Source organism: Phyllostomus discolor, chromosome 2 (assembly GCF_004126475.2).
Source record: "Phyllostomus discolor isolate MPI-MPIP mPhyDis1 chromosome 2, mPhyDis1.pri.v3, whole genome shotgun sequence".
NCBI lineage: Eukaryota > Metazoa > Chordata > Mammalia > Chiroptera > Phyllostomidae > Phyllostomus > Phyllostomus discolor.
Window position 1 is genome coordinate 180,130,860 of NC_040904.2, and position 19,391 is coordinate 180,150,250.

General features: G+C 37.7%; 1 protein-coding gene across 3 annotated transcripts in view; it reads left to right on the forward strand.

Annotated features, from left to right (window-relative positions):
• Positions 1–19,391, forward strand: part of ITPR2 (inositol 1,4,5-trisphosphate receptor type 2) — a 444,101-nt gene that overhangs the window by 134,772 nt on the left and 289,938 nt on the right. For all 3 annotated transcript variants that reach the window (XM_036019237.1, XM_028532208.2, XM_036019238.1), the window contains 8 exons: positions 1,795–1,936; positions 4,140–4,301; positions 8,886–9,058; positions 10,051–10,170; positions 10,283–10,468; positions 11,929–12,180; positions 12,629–12,773; positions 14,144–14,294. In XM_036019237.1, the coding sequence (XP_035875130.1) occupies positions 1,795–1,936; positions 4,140–4,301; positions 8,886–9,058; positions 10,051–10,170; positions 10,283–10,468; positions 11,929–12,180; positions 12,629–12,773; positions 14,144–14,294 (1,331 nt within the window). The remainder of the gene's footprint in view (positions 1–1,794; positions 1,937–4,139; positions 4,302–8,885; positions 9,059–10,050; positions 10,171–10,282; positions 10,469–11,928; positions 12,181–12,628; positions 12,774–14,143; positions 14,295–19,391) is intronic.

The window sequence follows — 19,391 nt, forward strand, 5'->3', positions numbered from 1 at the left end:
AGAAGGGAGATATCTATGTTTCTTTGTTGTAAAAATTTTATTTTTGCTTGTCCCATGATACTTAGGGAATGCTTTTAATCTGAATATTATATCTTCCATCAATTCTGAAAAATTCAGCCATTTTACTTCAAATGTTGCTTCTTTGTTTTTTCCTCTCGTCTCTCTTTCATAACTCCTATTGAAACGAGGGGAAATGACCTGCAGGCTCGGACTGCCTGCTGCTGCAAAAACCAAACTCATGAGAAGGGTGCTGGAGAGAAGGAAAGTGGTTTATTCAGGTGCACACAACCTGAGAAGATGGCAGGCTCATGCCTCAAAAGCCATCTTAACATCTCAGCATTGGCAGAGGGTTTTATAAGAGGGAGAGGGAAAGCAGAACAAAGAGATCAAGGGGAGAATGTTGAAAAGTTCTTTACGCGCAGATGAACGCAGTCCATTCTCCTAAGGACCTCGACACTGGTCAGGTGATGGTCTGGTGTGTGTCATCTTGGTTTTATGCCATCCTGCTTTTATAGTGGAAGGCCAGCAAATCTCCCAGAGCTGGGGTGACTGAAGATCCAAGTCTGTATCTTTTGAAGTTAGTTCTTACGATTCTTATACAAACATGGTGTTATTCTACAAGCTGCATATCAGTCAGAATCAGCATTTACAGAAACAATGTTAAAAGAATGTTGAGGTAGATTACAGTTCCCCACTGTTACACTATTACATGCCTGTTGGAGCCTCTTAGTTCACCCTCCTGTCTCTTAACTGTCTTCTATTTGTCTTTTAAAAACTTTCAGTGCTGCTTTCTGGATGATTTTTTGATGCTATCTTATAAATCACTGATTTTTTCTTATAATGTATGTAGACTAGTTTATTTTCATGAATTAAATTTTTATTTAAATGATTATAACTCTAGTGCTAATGGTTCTTTTGCATATCTGCCTATTCTTTATTCATATTTGCACTTATTATATATATTGTCTTTTTTGCATATAATTTCTTTATTGCTTTGAGGATTGAAAACACATTTTTTTAAAGATTTTATTTATTTATTTTTAGGGAGGGAAGGGAGGGAGACAGAGATAGAGATAGAGAGAGAGAGAGAGATCAATGTGCGGTTGCTGGGGGTTATGGCCTGCAACCCAGGAATGTACCCTGGCTGGGAATCGAACCTGGGACACTTTGGTTCCCAGCCCGTGCTCAATCCACTGAGCTACACCAGCCAGGGCAAAAACACATTTTTTAAAAAAGTTATTTTAATATTGTTCTGTTACTTGCTTTATGTTGGTGACAAACTGGCCTTCTGATTTTTCAGTTTGATTACTTAGTCTGTCTCTATTCACAGATCATCTCTGCTTTTCCTATTCTATGTATTGGAGAAATTAAAATGTAGTGAAGATTATGAGATATAGTTTGAGTCAACAGTAAAAAAAGTGATTTCATTTTAGGAATTACAAATATGGCTATTCTCCCTTAAGCAGAACTACCCTTTATTGCTGGTCACTCATGGAAAAGCATCCAATAGTGTTCTATTGGCCGCTCTGTTGTTGGGGTTCACGGGCTTTACTTCATAACACTCATTACAAATGCCTGGTCGGAGCTGGACGTGGGAGCAGGGACTGGAGGAACTGGAGAAGGGATGTTCTTTTAAAGATTTAGGTGACATTTAATGCATTAAATATTTTCTTGATTAAATAATTTTTATTATAAAATATTTTGTTTTACAGTGTTCCAGTGCTTAGTGTTTATTCACTTTTCTCCCCCAAAATTAACACCACAGAGTAAAATTTCCTTTTCATTTTGCAATAGGTTTGTAACCAAATTATTGGAAGACCTCATCTTTTTTGTTGCTGATGTACTGAATAACGGACAAGAAGTTCTGGATGTGGTTATCAGTAAGCCAAACCGAGAACGTCAAAAATTAATGAGGGAGCAAAACATATTGGCACAGGTGAATGTTTTCATGTACTAAATTTGTGTAGATCATTCTTTGAATTATACAGTACTAGTTTTTAAATCAATCAGTCAATTTATTTATTGCTATGTAACAAGTTACCCCAAGTCCCTCTTAGTGGGATCAGTAGTCTAGGAGGGGCTCAGGTAGGCAACTGTTGCTCAGGGGGTTTTACCAGGCTGCAGTCAAGGTGTGGCCGGGGCTGCAGTCATCTCAAGTCTTGAGTGGGAGGGGAGTCACTTCGCAGCCCATTTACGTGGGCCTCCCCACAGGGCTGCCTCAAGAGCCGGCAGCTTGCCCTCCTTAAAGTTGAGTGGTCCAGCAGAGAATAAGAGAGGGCATGCAGATGGAAGCCACTGTCTTTTTATGACCTAATCTTAAAAGTAACATCTCATCAATTCCAGCCCATAGTCAAGCAGACAAGATTACATAAGAGCATGAATTCCCGGAGTCAGGCCTCGTTGGGGGCTGTCTTGGAGACAGCCTACCACAGATTTTTAAAGAACTAACATGGTCAGACTACCTCCATGGTCAAATGTGCTGGGATAATTTTCTAGGTAGGATTTCCGGGAAAACTTGGAAACTGCCATCTTTATTGCTTCCTGCTTCTTTCTCTCTCTTCATAAGAAGAAAGTAGGTAGTCTATTCATCAGCTCACAAGTGCTCAATATAATATTTTTACCCCAGAAGTTTTTTACCTCAGAAGTCCATCACTGCACTGATGCTGTGTCTTTCTGAAATTGTTTAGAACATGCCAGTAAATTAATTTACTTCCTCATAATATGTACATATGAATGTGCCTGATTTGATGTGTTCTTTTTGTTTTGCTAGTGGCTATATAAACTAATGGGTATTCTTTAAGTGTGGACTCAAGAAAATACTTAAATAAAATCACGTTAATATACATGCACTATTTGTGAAGTTGGATAAGGCAAACAGTTGACATATTGTCAATTAATATTGTATAGCTGGTTTTCTGAAAATATAAAACAACATTTTTCTCAAAGAAAATAAAGGTTGCAAATCTAATGAAACAAAGTCTTTTCTGACATTAGCTTTTTTTTTCTATAAATCATTTCATTTCAAGGACTTTTAGGACCTTGAGTAATTTATTATTATTTTAACCAACATGTGAAAATTTTATTTCAGTATTATAAAAATAAAATTCAAGGTTTAGTGAATAGAGAATTATTGGAGGAAGTTTAATTCATATTGTATTTCATAAACTACAAGGATAATTTCTTTCCATTTTGCTTTCTTGTGTTAATGCTCATGCCCTTGCCTAGGTGCTTTTTAATAAATGTTTACTCATTCTGCCAGCACATCTCCAGGTGATCCTACCTGCTGCCTTGCTGCCTGAAAGAGTTATTTTCCTCAATACTTTTTAAATACTTCCCAAACAATATCCTTAGAAGAAGAGTGTGGATCACTGGGTACCACCAGCTGCCCATGTGGGTCCCGATTGGTTACATTTAAATGCTGATACATTCGTTGGTTTGGAAAAATCTTTGTGTATCAAGAACAATAAATTACCCTGGCTGGCGTAGCTCAGTGGATTGAGCGCAGGCTGTGAACCAAAGTGTCGCAGGTTCGATTCCCAGTCAGGGCACATGCCTGGGTTTCAGGCCATGACCCCCAGCAACCACACATTGATGTTTCTCTCTCTCTCTCTTTCTCCCTCCCTTCCCTCTCTGAAAATAAATAAATACAATCTTTTTAAAAAAACAATAAATTAACTATTTTATAAAGAGGTTTAGAAGCAATATTTGGAGGCGATTTTCTAATGTCAGCTTCAGATAAAAATAAACTTTTAAAAATATTGTTTTGATTTTAGAAAATCATAAAATAGATATAATTGTAGAGCCTATAGAAATCAAACTGCATTTTAGTTTATCTGAATATTTTGATGTGACATGGTACAACCCAACATGTTCATATTTCTTATTTTAATAAAATTTAATATCTAAAAAGAATTAAGAGTTTTATTTAAATAATGTTTTTGTCACTCAATTTTGGGAATTCTCTTGTCATGTTCCTTAATGTGTTGGTCCTGAATCCTAAATTCATTTCATCCTTTACATTAATATTTTGAAAGTGTTTTTGAGTAAATGTTGCTTATTTAAAAAAAATTAAAGCAGATGGCAAAACATGTACCTCCATTCATCAGAATAGGCATTGTTTTTTTTTTTTTCTCTAATAGATATTTGGGATTCTTAAAGCGCCCTTTAAGGAGAAAGCAGGAGAAGGCCCAATGCTGAGACTTGAAGATCTGGGAGACCAAAGATACGCACCCTACAAATACATGCTGAGGCTGTGCTACCGCGTGCTGAGGCATTCGCAGCAGGACTACCGGAAAAATCAGGTTGGAGTGCGGCCCCTTCTTTTTACCTCTGTTTAACATTTAAAGGACGGGCAAGGTTCTTTGGTTACTGTTCTAGATCATATAAAATAGGAATGGGAAATCGGCCCTTTGCCATGAAATGTTTTATATTGGCAACACACAAAAATGACCTGTAATTCCCAGCCAGGGTACATTCCTGGGTTGCAGGCCAGAACCCCCAGCAACCGCACATTGATGTCTCTCTCTCTCTCTCTCTCTCTCTCACTCTCTCTCTCTCTATATATATCTATCTATCTCCCTCCCTTCCCTCTCTAAAAATAAATAAATAAAATCTTTAAAAAAAATGACCTGTAAGTATTTTTGAGCTGACATGTACTTATTCTTCCATGGAAGATTAGAATTGCCGGGGAAGGATGCCTGTGTCCTTCTGTGTGCACGGTACTAGCTCCTGCTGGGCAGGAGGCATGCAGGGGGCAGTATGTAAAGAGGACTGAGACATTTCTTGGCACTGCTAGGAACAGGTGAGACATCACATCATCATGTAAAGGCCATAGAGTTTACCATCTTGTGGAAAAGATAGGACTTGTGCATCTGAAATGTAAGGGTGGGACAATGAGGGGACGTGAGAGATAAAAGACAGCGTCACAGGAATTCGGAAGAGGGAGAGCTCAGCTGTGGCTGCAGGAACCCAGGAAGGCTGCTTGGAGAAGAACGCATTTGAGTAGGATGAGAATCACTTCCATAAATTTTACAGGCACAGGCATTTTAGTGAAGACGGATCTAAGGAGAGAGGATGATGGTTGCTAGCTAGCAAGGGCACTTTTGTCCAAACACATTCCTGACTGCGGAGAACAGGGAAGCCAGGTGTACCTAGTGATCCAGCTCAACATTGTCAACTGCAAGTGAAATTTCTTGTCTCATTTTTATCCTAAAATTACATAATATTTTGTGTTCAATAATATGCATGTTTACTTAATATAAAATTGTTTAAATTACTGTTAGGTAATTTAGTGTCCTATTTTTTTCTTAGCTCAACTCTCAGCACTTCTCACAGTTTCACTTCACAGCTTCACTCAGTACCGAGTTAAGATGAGGGACTGAGGCACAAGGAGTTTAAATAACTTGCCAAAGATGATATAGTTTTAAAACTGGAGACAGTATTCAAACCCAGGCTCTTGCTCATCCCAGTATTTCCTGCTAGTAGTTTGAAAGTTTCTTGGCAAGAAAAAAAATTTACTTTAAGAAAAATGTGTTAAAATACATTGGCTTTGAAATTCTGTTTAAAGATTAAGAAAAGGTCTAAAAACAATTTGTAGAACAGATTAGTGAGAAGATAAATGATATGGTAGGGAGCAAGAGCAAGGAAGGGGACTATATAAACAAACCCCGTAAATACTTTTAGTGTAATCCTAGTTACAAACATCCTTCTTCCCAAGTGAAAATGCTGCCGTTGGAATTCTTTTTCCCAGCTTCACTGTATTCCTTTGACATGTCAAGATAAAGAGTGGTTTTTATTTTATTGGAAAAAAATTAAGTTCCAGAACATTGCATGACAGACCTTCAGAAAATCAGTGTCTTGGAAGCCCCCAGTATGAGGGTCTGTGTTATTCTGTGGAGGCCTGGGGTGAGGGCAGGGGGTAGAGATTGCTCAGTGTATTCCGCTTGGCCTTGTGTCTCTTCTTGGGTCTAGAAACATATACTTTGCTTGACAGGCCCTCACTCACACATACAAGCATCTTGTTATTAGAGAGATGGAGTTGACTGAAAAAAATAAATAGGTCTCTAGAGCTTACCCGCCTCCCTCAGTCTCGTGGGCCCACAGGGGTACCATCTTTGACTGTGCTCGGCCCTTGGAAGGGACCTGAGGGCTCTGTTTTTACAGTGCTGCCGTGTGCTTCAGTGCCAGTCTCATTGGATTTGGCTGTTCTGCCAGTCCCTCGCAGGTTGCCTGGGCAGCACATCTTAACTGGCGTCCTTTCCCAGTCCTTCAGGGTGTGGCACACGAAGGTCTTTCTCAGTCCTCTCCGTCTCAGCAGGGACTTGGAGCCTAGTGCACTGGGCATGTGCAGTTTCTCCTCTGAAAACATTCACCCTTGTGACAAGTAGAAACACCCACACAACGGACACTCACTCACAATTTCTTGTCTCCTTTGTTCACTCTACTAGACGTACCACTTCTCCAGGGAAGTCTGTAGTCACTTAGGAGGGCGTGCTTTCTGGTTTCCTTAGAGAATGTGACTGTGGGTGGACCACCCTTTCTCTCTTTTGGGATGTCTCCTCAAGATGTAGATCACTGAGCTGACGAAAGAAAACAGTTCATAACATTCACTGAGGGTTGGATTTTATTTTCCCTCACGTTTTCATTCATGTCCCAGTTCAGTCTCAGTGGTATTTGAAAAATAGTTTTCTCATTTCTGTTGAATTAAAAATGCTTTGTATTAAGCATAGAGCAGCTTTATGATATTTTTAGAGCATGCTTTCTAAAACGTAAGCAGAATTACTTTCTCCTTTTTGCATTACTACTCCGTTTTCCTTTATCCACATCTATGTTTTGTAGAGTCTTAGTAGGGAGTTCTTTTCTGACTAAACGCCAACCCAAATCTTTCATATTGAGTCTCTATTATGATTTATAAAATTTGGCAACATCTCTACTTTCTTTTGATTATTTGTCAACATCTTGATCTATTTATCAAACATCTTGGAGGTTTGCCTTACACTACAGTATAATTACAATAGTCATAAAAGTGTGTTAATCAATATGTATCTTTAAAATGATGTACTAATGGAAGACAGTTCCTTCATTTAATTGGCTATCCACATAAAGCTCTTATTTTGAAAGGCCACAAAATTGCTGCCTTGAATATAATTATATTTGTGCAACCAATATCATTTACAAGGAATAAATAGACTTCAGTTAAAAAAAAAGGCAAAACCACTGTCTAATGAATAAATTCTCCCAACAAAGATACAGAGATACATCCCCAAGGAGAACACCCAAGAAGCTGAAGTGAGAACGTTTTGACTCTGGACGGGGGGTGGGCTCAGCAGTGCTGTGGTTGCGTGAGGTGTCTTGCTTGCACACAGAATGTGAGAAATGAGCAGGAGTGGCTTGGAATGCAGGAAAATTAGTGCGAAGAATAAGGGCCACATTAAATAATGCATGACAGGCAATCCCCACGGACTTTCTCTTGCCCTTTCCCATAGCTCGGAAGGATCTGCCTCTCCAACCTCAGCTCTGGTTTCCTTCTCACTCCCTGCCCCCTAGCTACAGTGGTCCTGTTTTGTTTATAGATCAGGAAAAGCTTGGTTTCACTACCACGGAGCCTTTGCGCCTGCTGCTCGCACTGCCTAGGTGGCTTCCCTTTGCGTGCTCCTCCTTTTTATCATTTTCATCATTTCATCACTTTAATCATTTCCCTCCTAGCTCAAATGTCACTTCCTTAGCATCTACTCCATCTAAAGTTGCCATCTTTCTCCATCCCTTTGTTTGTTTCATTTCATTTATTAACATGTAAAATGATGATATTTATTAGCTCATTTACTCACCTGTTTTTCTCACTAGAAGAAAGCTGTATGAAAGCTTATCTATCTTGTTCACTGCCATATACCTAGTGCTTGGAATGTAGTAGGCTTTCAAGGAATACTGTATTTTTCTGTGTATAATATGCTCCTGTATATAATGCACACCCACATTTTTGGTCCAAACTTTCAGTAAAAAAAAATCTTTCATTTAAAATTTTTAATCCAATTTTTAATTTACATTTAGAAACAAAACTGATCATCATATTATTTTGCATATATGTCATTATTGCTTTCTAGAGTTACACTTTTATTGTGTAAGCATAAGTAAAAAATTAAAAACATTTGTATAGATACAGAATTAGTACTACCCATATATAATATACATCCTTCTGTTTCCCTTGAAAATTTGGGCAAAATAATGCACAATATGCATGGCAAAATATGGGTATTTATTGGATGAATGGATCTGATCAATTAAGTAATTAATCATATTATCTTGTTTGATAGCTTTTAAAGATAAAAGTGGTATGAAATCTTACCGTGATTTTAAAGAGATTTACTAGATCATTGTAGTATATTGTACAAAAAGAACCCCCCTAAGTCCACCTGGAGTCTTTGTGTGGCATGTAGATCTCATGCCTCATAAACAAAATACCACAGAGTGATTTTCTTCCATAATCATGTGAAAATCATCGGTTATGACTTTCACTGAAAGTTATAAGACAGTCCACTGTTAGGGTGATGGAATCCCTAGTTACCATGCCATAGATATTGTTCTTTAGCTTGGTTTATTTTTGTTTTGACCATTTACATTTCGAAGGTATAAGCACCCATATTAAAAAATATTTCTAGGTATTAATTTTTTATTAAAATGTATTGTAAATTAGGTATATGCTAATATTTTTGCTTCCTTCCTCAAAAAGTCCTGTTTATTGAAGAATTATTTACTTGTGCTCCTCGGACAGTGATCTTCAGTGAGGTTTCTGTTATGAATAATTCAGTCAGTGGTGCTGACCATAATGAAACCTGTTATTTCTGAGCCATTTGGCAGTGCATCTGACAGCTTTTTTTTTTTTTTTGCAGGAATATATTGCTAAGAATTTCTGTGTCATGCAGTCCCAGATTGGCTATGATATTTTGGCAGAAGACACCATCACAGCTTTGTTACACAACAACAGAAAACTACTAGAGAAACATATCACAGCAAAAGAAATAGAAACATTTGTCAGTTTACTCAGGAGAAATCGTGAGCCAAGGTTTGAAGTGGTCTATGCAGTGTCCTTTTCTTGGGGGGCAGATGGCAGCTTTTTGCTTTTATCTTAGAACTTTTTAAAGTTAAAATTCTTTTATATTCCCTTCATGGACAAAACTAGATGGGGCTTATTGCTGTACTAATTATGTGTGATAAAGACTTACTACCTTATGAGAGACCAAAACCCTTTCTCAACATATTTAAATGTAATTGATTTTCATTATGATATCATATTATTTATGGTACTTTATAATTTTTAAAAATATATTCATATACCTTATCTCATTTAAATATTTGCATGTTCTCACAAAGTACACTGGTTATAGGTTATTATCACCTATATGAGGTGATAATACAGAGATGAGGAAAAACAAGACAAAAGAACAATTTGCTCAAGAATAGCCCAATAGTAAGGAATAGAATGGAGGTTCTGATTCCACATCAAGTTCTCTTTCTATTGCACCATGCTGCCTTACTGGGAGAAATGAATGCAGAAAAGTCAAACAGATTGATAAACTAATTTGAGAAACAGATTTTCTTAACTAATTAGCATAGCAAATAAATGTTGGAATGTACCAATGGCCCCAATGGCCCCCTGACTCCACTTTGATTAAGTGTGTGCCCTGTTCTTATTTTACTCAGTATGGCCTTAGCTTTGATTGGCTTTTGTTTTGATACCCTGTTCTGGGGTTGTCTGACTTTTGGGCAGACATGTGATTTTCTTAACATAGTAAGTCAGTGTGCTGTGGGATGAAGATCACCAAATAAACAGAAGTGAACTTACATCCTTTTCTGAAATAATATTTGTATTAAATACAAATCACTGATGTTTGTTTCTAATGATTTAGTAGATAAACAACACATCAGAAAAATGTTTCATGGAAATAATATTTCGAAATATATCTTAAAAGCTATTTTTGTTAAATCCCCAAATTTACTTTTATTATGATCTTATAAAATGCCTCTTTTTAATCTTTGATTTAATTTTTTTGCCAGATTCTTGGATTACTTATCAGATCTGTGTGTGTCCAATACCACCGCTATACCCGTAACTCAAGAACTCATCTGTAAATTCATGCTGAGCCCGGGCAACGCAGACATTCTCATTCAAACGAAGTAAGTCCATATAATGGGGGCATCTTTTTCTGTTCATTGTTTGTAAACATTATGGTTCTGTGTCACGTTAGTGAGCTTCTTAATAGAGTTTGTATGTGTTCTTAATCTCAAGGCTGGTCTCAATGCAAATGGACAACCCCATAGAGAGCGCCATGCTTTCAGACGACATTGATGATGAAGAGGTTTGGCTGTACTGGATTGACAGCAACAAGGAGCCTCATGGCAAAGCTATCAGGCACCTTGCTCAGGAAGCCAAAGAAGGCACCAAAGCCGATTTGGAAGTTCTTACCTATTACAGGTAAAGTATTGTAGAGAATCGTCATTCTCAGTCTCACATGTTCATTGAAAGAGTCTGTGAAACCTCTAAAAAATCAGGTGTCTCTGGCTGGCGTAGCTCAGTGGATTGAGCACCGGCTGCGAACCAAAGTGTTGCAGGTTCGATTCCCAGTCAGGGTACATGCCTCGGTTGCAGGCCATGACCCCCAGCAACTGCACATTGATGTTTCTCTCTCTCTCTCTCCATTTCCCTCCCTTCCCTCTCTAAAAATAAATAAAATCTTTAAAAAAATCAGGTGTCTATGAGGAAGAAATTTAAAAAGTCATTGTGGGTTTGATCCCTGGTTGGGGCATGTGTGGGAGGCAACCGATTGATGTTTCTCATATCGATGTTTCTCCCTCTCCCTCTCAAATCAGTGAAACAAATCCTTGGGTGAGGATTAAAACAAAAATAAAATAGTAACTACTAGGGTAGCTAAAATTTATAATATTATTTAAAATATTAAACATAAAGTTAACATCTGTGTTTCCACATATACCTCTTGCAATTTTCTGGTTTCCCAGGCATTTGGAATTGTTGGGGCTGTTGTGCAGCAAAGGTTTTTTTTCTCTCTCTCTATTACGGATTGGAGTTGGTGCCAATGAGGATCTAAGTAATGGAGTTGAGAGAGAGCCAGAACTCGAGCCAGAGAAGCTGAGCCAGCTGCAGGCATGGCCTCAGAAAGGGTTAGCCAAGTAGTGTATAGTATATGGTGCTTATAAATATGTGGAGACCTAGGGCTTAAAAGAAGCTGGTGTCTGTGGTTATGAAAGTCCAGCAGTGGCATGTGGCAGTGGAAGTTCTGGTGGTAGTTTCTGGTGGTCAGTGTGTCGTGAGCAAGAATCTCGCTGGCGTCTTTAAACTTAAGGGATGACAACTAAGGCAGATGCCCTTGGGCCAAGTTGGGCCCAAATGACAGAAATCTGAGAAAGGCAGAGAAAGCCTCCTGTTCCCTGGTTTCTACTGCTCCAGCACCAAAGCCAACGGCTAATTCTTCATCTCAGAGGCTGACGCATCCAAGTGTACTGATGCCATTTGGGTTGATCACATGTGGTTTGGGAATTGAGTGGATCTAAACCTAGAGTGTAGATGCTAGAACCCAGAGCTGAGTGGGACAAGGGAAAGTGGGGAGAGATGGCTTCGGGTGAGCTGTAACCCATGGTCCTCAGGGTCAGTGTATTTCTGATCCTCGGAAACCTAGAACAAAGACTCCAGTGGTTCTCCACCAGAGACATTTGCCAGAATCAGCAAAGGAAATTGCAGCTGAACCGACATAGAGACGATTTCATTTGTCTAATTTAATTACTTAACCTACTCCCAACAGAGTTTGACTCCAGTACTTTTAGGAATATTGGTGTCATGAAGGTAGATACTGGCTCATACTACTATATTTAAGAACTTTATGAAGATAAGACAAATAACATATGTTTGAAATTTTTAAGGTACCAGCTCAACCTCTTTGCAAGGATGTGCTTGGATCGCCAGTATCTGGCCATCAACCAGATTTCGACACAGCTGTCTGTTGATTTAATCCTGCGGTGCATGTCGGATGAGAGCCTGCCGTTTGACCTCCGAGCGTCGTTTTGTCGCCTCATGCTCCACATGCACGTCGACCGGGATCCCCAGGAGTCCGTGGTGCCTGTTCGCTATGCCAGGCTCTGGACGGAGATCCCCACAAAGATCACAATTCACGAGTATGTTTGGAAAAATTTCTCAAAGACTTTGCGTTCTGTAGATGAAATAAAAAAACAAATGATATCAATTTTGAAATACAATACATAAAAAAGCACTTCTGTGTTCAAACTCAGGTGGTTATCTTCCAACTGCATATAAATACTCTTTTGGGAGCATAAAATGACAACCCTGGATAATAAGGAACATCATCCTGGAAGCCAATTAACAGAAGTCATATTAATAATAGGCATACCAATTTGTTAAGTGCTTAACGTTGTGGTATACTCTCAGATAAGTGCTTTACATGTGTTACCTTTTGTCACGGTAGCCTCACTTTATAGGTGAGGGCACAACATCTACAAAGGTTAATTTTTCTACCTTGCTTAAGAAGCCAGGAAGTCAAAGTATGTATATTTTCCTATTTTTTAAATGATTGCAATCAATTTAACTTGCTTTCTGTCTTTGCAGATATGATTCTATAACAGACTGTTCCAGAAATGACATGAAGAGGAAATTTGCACTGACAATGGAATTCGTTGAGGAATACTTGAAAGAAGTTGTAAATCAGCCCTTTCCTTTTGGAGATAAAGAAAAGAACAAATTGACCTTTGAGGTATTTTGAAAAACTGTTCATTTGTGAAGTTACTCAGTCTTTCCTGTCAAAAATGAGATACATGGAATGTAAAGATTTTTTTCTCTACAATATTTAAGATGCTTTGGTAATTGGATATTTAGTTCGTGAAGGTATGCTTCCCTCTGCCATTGATTAAAACATAGATTTGATGCTTTCATTATACTAGATGTCCAATGCAAAATATTTTATTTGTAATAAGCTACTGCTTTCCTTGATTTTTTTGAGTTTCATTCTATTTGTGTAAGCTTTGTTGCATTTAATACATATTTATCGTATGTTTGGATACATTTTTCCATCTTCATGGAGGTAATGCGTCTAGCTTCATTAAACTGAATTGAAACACCTCTTGTTATAATATCATTTTGGAGATATAGTGACAAAATTGTAGAGAAGATGCTGCTATTACCTGGTACCTGGTACCTGCTGTTGGTATCTGTGTGGTATGTAACAAATTACCCCAATGTTAGCAGCCCAAAGCAACAAACATTTAGTACTTCAGAGTTTCTATGGATCAGGGGTCTGAGAGGGCTTAGCTGTGGGGTCTGTTCATGACTGATGTGGGGTCAGGTTGCAAGCAGGTTATTGCCTGGTGGGGGCAGTCACCTGGGGTGATGATTGTTGGTGGCCATACTCTCTTGTTGGATGTTGACAAGGTAGCCTCGTCATAGGCTGTGTGTGTCCCTGTGGCACAGCACCTGCCTTCCAGAGAGAGAGAGAGAGCCCAGCATGGAAGTTGCAGTCTTCTATGACCTAATCTTGGAACTGGCATGCTGTCTCTTCTGCTGTATTTCGTTTGTCACACAGATAACCCTGACACAGTGTGGAAGGGGACCATACAAAGTGGGCCATCTTGGAAGCAGCTTTCACACCTAGTGCATCTTATAGTATTTGGAAGACCACAAAGCCAGCATAGGGACCATATATTTCTGGACAAATTTAATGAATAATGTCCATTTATTAAAGTAATTCATCAATGTAACCATTTATTAAGTGGTATCCTACTGACTTACATGAGTTAACATTTAGTTAAGAGGTAAACATTCTAATGTAGACTTCTTTAATTCACCTTTATACACCTAAAGTCTTGTCTTCTTGCTTCCTTGGTGGACACCTCATTTTCTTGTCATGTGGGACTTCGATGAGGTTGACGAACTGGTCTTATTTGGACTTAATTTTAAACTTGAATAAATCAGAGTTAGTGGTTACTTTTGCAATATTTAAAGTCCTAGTTGTTAAGAATTAGAATGTTTAGAAATACCTGCACCAATTTAGATAATAAAAAGTCAATGCTCATTGTAGTTCCTAATGTTTTTCTTTTCTTTTCTCCCTTACCCCATTTTTTTATTAAGGTGGTCCACTTGGCTCGGAATCTTATATACTTTGGATTTTATAGTTTCAGCGAGTTATTAAGGCTGACGAGAACGCTTCTGGCTATCCTCGATATTGTCCAGGTCCCCATGTCATCGTATTTTGAAAGATTAAGCAAATTTCAAGATGGAGGTAAGAAATTTTGAGAAGAGTTATATTCTTTTTGATACAGTTTGGAAGTGAGATATAAAACCAAACATACAGAGAAGTGGTTGTTAACATGCACCTAATAATACATGTGTACAAATAAAAAACAATCCAATGGTAGGACTAATAATACACTAGATTTGCAAACATGCTTCTCTAATGCTAAAACTTTGAGAGATGAATTGATAAGGTTAATGAGTTCCATCTTTAGCAATGAACATATGGTCAATCCACTAGAAAAAATATTATGTGTTAAAAATAAAAACATCTTGGTATTTGCGATCATCCTGGTATGTGGCATATGCTAGCTATGCTGCATGGCAGGGTTTAGAAAAATGCCAAGAACGGGCCCACGAAGGGTCATACTGGAAAAACAGTGAAGGCAGAGCCAGTGTGGGAGACAGTGAAGTGGGTAAGAATGGGCTTTTGAGTCGGAGTACCTGTGTTCAAGTCCTGCCTTTATCATTTATTAGGTGATGTACTTACCTTCTCTAAGAGTTCCTTTTCTCATATGAGATACGAAGATGATAATACTAGTATCTTCCTCACAGTTTCCCTGTGAGAATTAAATGAATGCATGCAATATATTCAGAGTATCTGTAACAGTGCCTTCTCATAATGCAATACAATTTTGATGGTGATTGTCTTTATGTTGAGTGCCCCTGAGGTAGAGAATTGTTTGCAGAAAGTATATTGCAGAGTGCATTCAGGGTATACACCTGTGAGGAAGTGAGGAGGATGGGATTGGGCAGACAGAAAAAGCTGACCCACAAAGCAGGTGCAACTGAGACCTCTGCTGATTCTATAGGGAGCTTTCTTGCGTTAGGATGGCCCTTTGACGGATTAATTCAGGGGCTGAGTTTTGAATCCTTGCATCAGCCAGCTGTTGACTGCTGGCTCTGTCACGGAGGGGGGATGTAGTCTTGAGTAAGACGGGTCCCTTTGGGGAAGGGTCACTCTTAATGACAGCTGTGAGAAGTCACAGCCATGATTCGCAGCACCGAGGGGAAGAGACACCTCAGCTCTGAAGAGGGGGGTGGGTAGAACACAATGTATGCACTACAAATTCCACTACAAGATTTAAAAAGTAAAACCAGAAATATGAATTCAGATATAAGGAAGCAATGTCTGGTTAGGAATTATAAATGAGGGACCTCCAGGTATCTGAAGTAACTAACTGCCGCTGTTCTGCATCTGAATCCCTTCTGTGTCCCCTACTGTATGACTGATAAGAAACAAATTAAACTACATAAATCCCTTGCCTTCAGCAGAACTGGAAGACAGAGGATAGTATAAACTTCAGTTTCTGTATGTAGAAAAGTAACATCAGTTTTCAATAGGGCTGTTACATGAGTTTTCACTGTAAATCTTTGTGAACAATTCAGGGTTTCTGGAAAAAAATTGTGTGGAAGGGACAAGAGGGGATTCTGTGAAAATCATGCTCAGAAAAGTAAAGTTTATCCTAAGTGTGAACATACTGGCAGAGAATCAGGTAGATACAGAAACACGGAGTAAAGAGAAAGGGACTTAACAATACGTAGGTAGCAGTGTAGGGGAAAACAGTTCTAGGGAGAAACAAGATTAAAAGTAAGGGAGGGGCACCCTTTGGAGTCTTGTTGGTGAAGGAAAAATAAGTAAAGTGGGGAAATCTAGAATACCACAAGATAAAATAAAACTGAAAATGGAAGGACATGTAACTTCTCTCTGGTCCTCATCCCCAAAGCCACTTTAAAGAAACCAGCCACTTTAAAGAAACCAACACATCAGAGGGTGCTCTTGAACTCAAGATCTTGTAAACTGGCTCATACTGTCAATCTTGTCTAAGAAAGGACTAGATGTAATCAGTCTTCATTTATATGAGACCACTACAAGATCAAAATAGAATAAAGAATCAAAACATTTCAGTTGGTGGAAATTCCTCTTTGAAATGCAACCATGAAGCAGAAGAAAATGGTAACACTCTAATCTGAATTAAATTTCTCCTAACAAATATTGGGGTATGAAATTGTCTTGAATCACAAATTCAGAAACTAAGGTTAGAAATGAAACAAAACAAAACAAAACAAGAAGAAATGAAATTCAAGTTAATTGAACTTAGGAAAGAAAGAGAATAAAAAGGTCGACTTTATTTATTTATATTTTTAGAAATGTAGACTGAATTACAAGATGTTAAAGGGAGAATAGACCTGAACAAATGTTTAGTAAGTACCGCTGAGCAAGGCAAGTGAACAATGATGAGAATGTCAACGACATAAAGAAACAACTATAAAGGGTCAGAGAAGAAGTGGTTGAAATGGAAGAAAGACAAAGGAGACCCATTGTGTGGAGAACTGGAGTCCCTGAAGAAGAACAAAATGTGGAACAGAACTGATATTAAAATTACAATAAAAAAACATTCTGTAAATAAAAAGATAATCTGAATTCTACATGGTGACATTGTCCAGAATGGTAATCTCCAAGACATAGCAGAATACAGCTATTACATATAGTGTATATTCAGAGAGAGGGTAAGAGGGAGAGAGGGTCACTTTGAAAACAAATGGAGAAAAGAGAAAGGAAAGATGTTTTTTGGTATGATGCTTTAATAATCTACAGCTTGCTTTAAATCATTCTTAAAAAGTTAGGTGATCTTGACTTTTGGTCTCAGTGCTTATATTTTTCTTTCAGAATTTGTCCATAAAGCAAGTATTTTCTTCCTCTGAAATTTTTAAAATCTTATATGTCCTGTCCATTGTTTAGTTCATATCTGCTATCTAAGACACATTTTTACTTTTTAAAATACTTTATGATTACTATATGTTCTTGTGAGCTCCACTTACCTCTGGACATCTTAATTATTCTTTTAAATACCTGAGAAACACTAATGATTTCATTCAATAAGACTATATGGAGTAACTGTTGTATGCCATCACTGAGAGTAAGAAATGAACAAGATAAACCAAATTCTTAGCCACAGGGAGGACAGACAATTAATAAATAAATAAATAGGCAGGCCCCCTGTATTCTGCTGCCCACTGGGGGAGATGATCAGATAATAAACAAGTGAATATGACCCTGTAACATCAGATGACACTATGAAGTGCAGTGAAGTAGGACAGCATGGAGAGTGATGGAGTCACAGAGCACTTATTTTTGTTAGAGTAGATTGAACAAGTCTCTAACCCATGGGCAGATACCTATATGCATCAAGGAAGAAAACCCTGAGGCAGCGTAAGCTTGGTGTGTGTGAGGAGCAGCAGAAGACCATTTGGGCCGAGGCAAAGTGAGGAGACATTCCCATGTATACAGGGTCCGGCAGAAGTAATGCCTGCGTGAGTGTGGTTGGTAGGGTAATAATGTGGGTGTCATTATTTATAGTTTTAATTTGAATATTTCACCTAAAATGTTGTATGGTGTGTTTGAGCGTGACATTGGTATGCTACAGAATTACATGGTTATGATTTTGTACTAAAGATAACATAATTAAAAAGGAGTGTTTTTGTACTGGACCCTGTATATCGCATGAACCAAAACTCTGAGGTTTCTTTCTTCTGAGACTGGTATGTCAGCATCTCTTAATTTGGAGAAATGCATTTTCCTAATTTGTGGAAAAGGGTTGGTGGATTTTGACTCTAATTTTGGAATCTAAATGTGCTTTCCCCCTATGGAGTATTGCATACCCATGAAAGTAATTTGAATTTAAGGATCATAGTTTTAAGATCACTTTAATTTATTTTTTAAGATCACATCTCTTGATATGTACAACTTGGAGGATGAATCATTTCTTTTTTACATATCTACGATTAGGTACATGATGTAAACTGTGAGAAAATATAGTTTGTTCTTAAGCATGATTTGATAACAATTGTAATTGTACTGCAGGTGACACGTCTGAGAGAAGCTTTCTTCATTTCTTTGAACCCTAAAAGTCCTTGTTAAGGAGTCATTTTTTCTTTTACTAACATTAAATACTTATTTAGTATATCACTAACTTGCATACATTGGGAAGTACAGTGCTTTTTTTAGTAAAACATTCAAATCTAGGTTTCTTTGAAACATAGCTATACTTGCAAGACAAAAAATAAGGCACTGTGCTTTTTGTCAACACTGCCTTGAGGTGCATTTGAAAAAGTGACTATGAAGATTTATTTTTATAACTACACAAAATAGAAAATAATGTGCTTCACAGGGATATGTCATTTACTTACAAAATTGCCAGTAATGCAAATGCATTGAGTTATGCATGGATTTCAGATTGTTTCGTAAAAAGTTTTTTTTTAAAGTATCAATATAGAGAAATATATTCAGGGAGTTTAATTAATTTGCCCAAGATCCCTTAGTCAGTAAACGGCATTGCTAAGAATTCAAGTGCAAGAAATTAGTCTTTCCATCCTCTGTACCACTTGATTATTTATTTGTCCAATGAAATTATGTTTATTGAGGTTAGAACTTTGCTCATAAATTTTGTTATTTTATTAGCTTTATTGTGGTGACACTGGTTAGTAGGGTCACACGGGCTTTGGGTGAACATTTCCGTGATACATGTTCCGTATATTCGCTGTTGTGCCCACTGCCCAAAGTCAGGTCATCTTCATAAATTTTAAAGTTAACACCCATGGAGAGCATCAGTCTTACAATATCTTCTTTAAGTAAACAAGATACAGAGTTTAAAATAAAGAAAGGGATGAAGCAACATCCTGTGCCTCTTGATGTGGTACATACAACATCACCTATTTAATATTTCTGACAGAAATTCATAATCTAATCATGAGGAATTATCAGAGAAGTATAAATTGTGGGATATTTAATAGGAAAACTGTCTTGAACTAAAAAAATGTCAAAGTCATAAAAGATGAAGGCTGAGAAACATCCTGATTAAAGGAGATTAAAGAGATATGACAGCGAAAGAGAGTATGTGATTGTGGATCAGGGAAAATATCATGTACAGAAGCATTACTGGCACTGTTGACTGTGTATTATATATTAGGTTATAGTATTATATCAGTTAGATTTCCTGAATACTAACAGTAGTGTGGTTATATGAGAGAATGTACTTGTTTTTAGCAAATACACGCTGAAGAATTACAGGTTAAAAGGCCACGA